The following is a 5,169-nucleotide window of genomic DNA, read 5'->3' on the forward strand; positions in this document are numbered from 1 at the left end:
AGCACAGAGGGCGTCCTGGGTTTCTCTTCCTGTTTTGCAAATCATATAAGTGAGGGGATGGTGTATTCCAGGGTGATTCCATCCATGACTATAGATCCTTCCTCCCTTAAATGGAAATGCAGAACAAGGAGAGGTGGCTCCCCACAGACCCTTCTCCATGCCCTCTGCTGTTCAGAATGAGGCCCCCTACCCACAGCGTTTTTCCACTCACAGAACAGAGTGGGCTGGTCCTGCGCTCCAGGACATGTGTTAAGGACATGGTGAAATATAAACTGTGAAACTGTTCATGCCTTAGAGCAGCTCAGATTATAACTGGGAAAACTTTGTATGGGTGATCATGTGAGCAAGAGGCTTGAACGATACTCACACTGTCAGTGGAACTAAACTTGGCCCACTTTTCTAGAGGGAAGGTGTCAACAGGTGAAAATACCTTCAAAATATCTACATCATTACCATCCGCAATTTAATATTTTGTATATAGTCTAAGAAAATAAATTAGAATACAGGTCAAACATAATAATTATTTCAATGCTAATAAAAATAAGAGAAATAAGAACAAAAAATTCCAAAAGGGAGAAATAAATAAATCATGATATCTTACTGCTTTTATCTTACTTCTTCTAAATAGTATGAAATATAATTTTAATGCAAGAAAAGTTTATTTTTATTAAGTGAAAATGTAGCTTAAAATGCTCTACATAATATAGTACCATTTTAAGATAAAGAGAGATCTCAGGTTGTTTATAGAAAAGAAGGTGAAGAAAGTGTAAACGGTCAGCAAAGACTGGACAAACCCAGGGATCTCCCAAGAAGAGATTTCTGGAAAGAAGTGACCACAGAGTCCAGCTGGCTCGGGCTCTGTCTGAACAGCAATAGTCTAGAAGCATGGTAACAGGCAAAGAGTAGAAATTGTAGGAGGAATTGATGGAAACCGGAGTTGCCCCAGCTGGGAAGATATTGAGGACAAAAATTCTCCCACACTAGTGAATGAGATAAGCTCTGAGATTTGGCACTACACTACGTTATACTGTGAAAAGAGAAAATCAACAGGATTCGGTGCTGGTGTGGCTGTCATGGCACAGTGTGGTTACACTGGAAATGAAACTTGGCTTCCATGTGTCAGTGCTCCTCTTCAGGAAGACTTGGAGGGGTCATCCTGTTGACTATGTAGTCATGAGTCACATAGTGACAAGGACACAGTCTCAGTAATAAATCCTTGGATGTCCTCATTGTTGTGGGACCATTGGAAAATCTACACTTCACAAACTCAAAAGAGTATTCCCTTCACTAGGTGATATGATCCTATGGAACCACAGTAAGTCCAAAGTTGACCAAACCATCATCATGTGGCATCTAACGGTACTGAAGATATATAATGAATCTTTTACGCATGGCCAGAGAATTCTTTCACTTATGCCTAAATTTCAGTATCAGGTGCTGACGATGAAGAAAGTTAAAACTTTCAAAATAAAACCACAGACACTGGAGACGAACAACAACAACAAAAAAGTACCAACAGGAGCTTCCAGAGAGCTGCTGAAAAGGAGGACTCAGGACGTTGTCAAGAAACTACAAAACTGAGAAGTTATTTAGAAGGGACTTCAAATCTGAAGTTAGTGGGTAGAAAGCATGTTGAGAAGGTAAGTGGGGCAGTGGGCAGGTGTATGAACAGCAGAGGACACATGTGTCCCATCACCTCTCATCTTGACCCAGGAATGAAAGTACTCCTAGGGCAGCATTTTTTCAGAATCACCTCACTTCAAATGACATTATGACTCCCACTCTGAAAAGGAAACCAGAATATGTGAATTCTCTAAAACAACATAAGTGTGCATGTGAGTATATGTATCCACCTGTATAGAGTATATGACAGTAGATCCTATACTATTTTAACCATGGTTTTTTCTTATCTATATAAAGATTTAGGACCAGTGATATCACTTAGCAGGAGAGCACTTGCCTAGCATGCATGAGGCCCTGCGCTCAAACCCCAGCACAGAAAAAAAAAATAGAGAAGAAGAAAAGTTAATATTATTTTGTTTTCTTTTTGTTCCTCTCTCATTTTTATGATCAAACCAAGTAATTTTCTGGAACATATCTGAAAATAAATAAGAGCAAATTCATCCTAAGTGATCCATTTCCAAACGCTCTCTCTGTGACATCCACTAACTACCTTGCATCTTTGCTCCACAGCTCTGACCAATTGTCCTGGTCCAGGTCTCCTGTCTGCTGGAAGAGCATGGGAGGGAACCAGACATGGATCACACAAGTCACTCTGCTGGGATTCCAGGTGGATCCGGCACTAGAGGGTTTCCTCTGTGGACTTTTCTCTGTCTTCTACACCTTCACCCTGCTGGGGAATGGGATCATCCTTGGGATTATCTGTCTGGACCCCAGACTGCACACACCCATGTACTTCTTCCTCTCTCATCTGGCCATAGTTGACATGTCCTATGCTTCCAACAATGTCCCCAAGATGCTGGCAAACCTTGTGAACCAAAGAAGAACCATCTCCTTTGTTCCATGCCTCATGCAGACATTCCTGTACTTGGCTTTTGCTCACATAGAATGCCTGATTTTGGTGGTGATGTCCTATGATCGGTATGTGGCCATCTGTCACCCTCTACATTATGCTATCATCATGAGCTGGAGACTATGCACCATTCTGGCTACTGCTTCCTGGATGTTTAGCTTCCTGTTGGCCCTGGTCCATCTAGTCCTTATCCTGAGGCTGCCCTTCTGTGGGCCTCACGAGGTCAACCACTTCTTCTGTGAGATCCTGTCTGTCCTCAAGCTGGCCTGTGCCGACACCAGGCTCAACCAACTCTGCATCTTTGCAGCCTGCGTGTTCATCCTGGTGGGGCCCCTGTGCTGGGTGCTGGCGTCCTACACGCGCATCCTGCTGGCCATCCTGAGGATCCAGTCAGGGGAGGGCCGCAGAAAGGCCTTCTCCACCTGCTCCTCCCACCTCTGTGTGGTGGGGCTCTTCTTTGGCAGCGCCATCGTCATGTACATGGCCCCCCAGTCCCGCCACCCTGAGGAGCAGCAGAAGATCCTCTCCCTGTTCTACAGCCTTTTCAACCCCATGCTGAACCCCCTGATCTACAGCCTGAGGAACGCAGAGGTCAAGGGCGCCCTGCGCAGGGCGCTGAGGAAGGAGAGGCTGATGTGAGAGACATGAAAGGGCCACGTGTAGAGGAGAATTTGTTTCCTCTGAAACATGGGAGTTGGCATTTTTTGCTCTTTCCAAGAACACATGCTATTTAAAAATGGAATATGTAGATGTACACATATAATCTTAAGACAATATTTGGAGGAAAAAAAATAGTTGAGTGTTTTCATGATCTTGGGTAAATGTGGAATATTTAAAGAAACTCAAAAAACACTGAACATAAAATCTTTAAGTGTGATAAATATGGGACTTGTTCAAAATTAATCACTGCTCATCAAAGTCATCATTAAGAATCATGAAGTAGAGTCACAGATCAAGTGAGAGTATTCAAACTATATATATCAATATATATTTTATATGAAATACATATTTATATAGAAAACTATATATACCTAAATACATATATGACTAAATGGAACTGTAGGTAGTACATGGGATAAACTTCTTCAAATCAATGTAAAAAAGATAAGAAAATGTAATAGAATTAGCAAGTCACATGAACAGACATTCTACAAAGATATGAACAGCTAATAGATATAAAGTTCTGCTTGCTGCCATTAGTCTGGAAGAAATTGTACTTAAAGCTACTATGAGATTCTATTTCATACCCATTAAATTGTCTAAAATTTTTAATGAGTAATTCATCATTGCACAGATTAGAAATGTAATTCGAATTATTGGGAAATAACTAATACTATCAAAGCTTTTATCCAGATTGGCCAAGTCAGTTTAGTTAATCAAAGCATGATACAAATCCTCTAGATGTGACTTTTCCTATTAAGGGACATGAGTGATTAGATGCAATTCAAGGCCAAGATTTTGGAGAACTTCAAGAGTGAGTCTTTCCCTCTGACATCTTCTAGAACATACCATGACTCAGCAGCTAATTAATTCTACATGTTCGTATTTACTCCATCATATTTTGGAACTGAGAGCAGACTTACATACTATTACAACTTTGAACTTGAAACCTTGAAATAAAAAAAAATCCTGCAAAAGATTTGGATTGGAGCACGGTAAGCAATAAGAAACAGCAGAGAGACATATGGGACCGACTGGTTGTTTAGTGGTGAATTTATCAGGATTTAGATTTTTTTAGTTCTTTTCTTTTAAATTTTGCAGTCTTTTTATCAGAGGTATTCTATATCTTTATGTTGAGATGGTCCTAGATTTCATTATATGTTCTGACAGCCACTCTCACCTTAGTCTGCGTTTTCTGGAAATGTAATTCTCAACCTGATACTTGATTAGACTTTACACTTCACAAAAAATAATACTCTGATTAAACAAATACTCAGGTAACCAAATAAATATCAAAGAAGCCTTGAAATATTAGAGGTAGACAGATCATATCCAGAGTTTTATCCAAAATGCCCAGTTTCATACACACACACACACACACATATCTCCATATATACGGATATATTTATATAATGTTAATGAAATAGGAAAGTATGACCTCCACTCCAGAAAAAAAGCAAGCAAGAAGCTGTCTGTAAGAGTAAAGAGCTGATAAATTTAACACGTAAAACTGAAAATTAGTTGTTATAAATACATTTGATGACTAAAGTGAACCATGATTACAGAAGTAAGAGATTTTCCTAATTCGAACCACCAAGTTACATTGCTTCAGGCCCAAAATGCACTCTTTGGCCCATCATACAGGAAAGGGCACAGAGCACCTCAGATAGACACGCTGTGTCACAAACCACACTGCATGAAACAGCCACCATGCAGAACTAGCTGTGTGCCTTCCGGAAGGGGCCGTGGGAGGGTCCTGACTCAACACATGCCTCTTTTTTTCTGAAGGATTTGGGGAGTGAATTGGGGCAAGTCCTAGTATCCCTTCACAACCCTTCCCCACATTTTTCCAGCTTTATTTTTTTCCTACCACATGCAGTTGCTCCTGGACCAGGGCAGCCAGCCACTAGGATGGCCAGAAACAGGAGTGCTCTGCACTTAAGGATAGTAACTAGGCCTAAGGATTCCCAAAGGCT

The 5,169-nt window shown here is 40.8% G+C and overlaps 1 protein-coding gene across 1 annotated transcript; it reads left to right on the forward strand.

Annotated features, from left to right (window-relative positions):
* Nucleotides 1-2,239: 2,239 nt before the first annotated feature.
* On the forward strand, nucleotides 2,240-3,172 carry LOC144370448 (olfactory receptor 2A14-like). Its single transcript, XM_078031198.1, has one exon. It carries the CDS (start codon nucleotides 2,240-2,242, stop codon nucleotides 3,170-3,172), a length of 933 nt encoding a protein of 310 aa, XP_077887324.1.
* Nucleotides 3,173-5,169: the final 1,997 nt, after the last annotated feature.

This window comes from Ictidomys tridecemlineatus, chromosome 2, assembly GCF_052094955.1.
Source record: "Ictidomys tridecemlineatus isolate mIctTri1 chromosome 2, mIctTri1.hap1, whole genome shotgun sequence".
NCBI classification, from domain to species: domain Eukaryota; kingdom Metazoa; phylum Chordata; class Mammalia; order Rodentia; family Sciuridae; genus Ictidomys; species Ictidomys tridecemlineatus.

Excerpts from the sequence above, each read along its gene's own strand:
- LOC144370448 (XM_078031198.1), top strand. The coding sequence starts at position 2,240 with ATGGGAGGGAACCAGACATGGATCACACAAGTCACTCTGCTGGGATTC.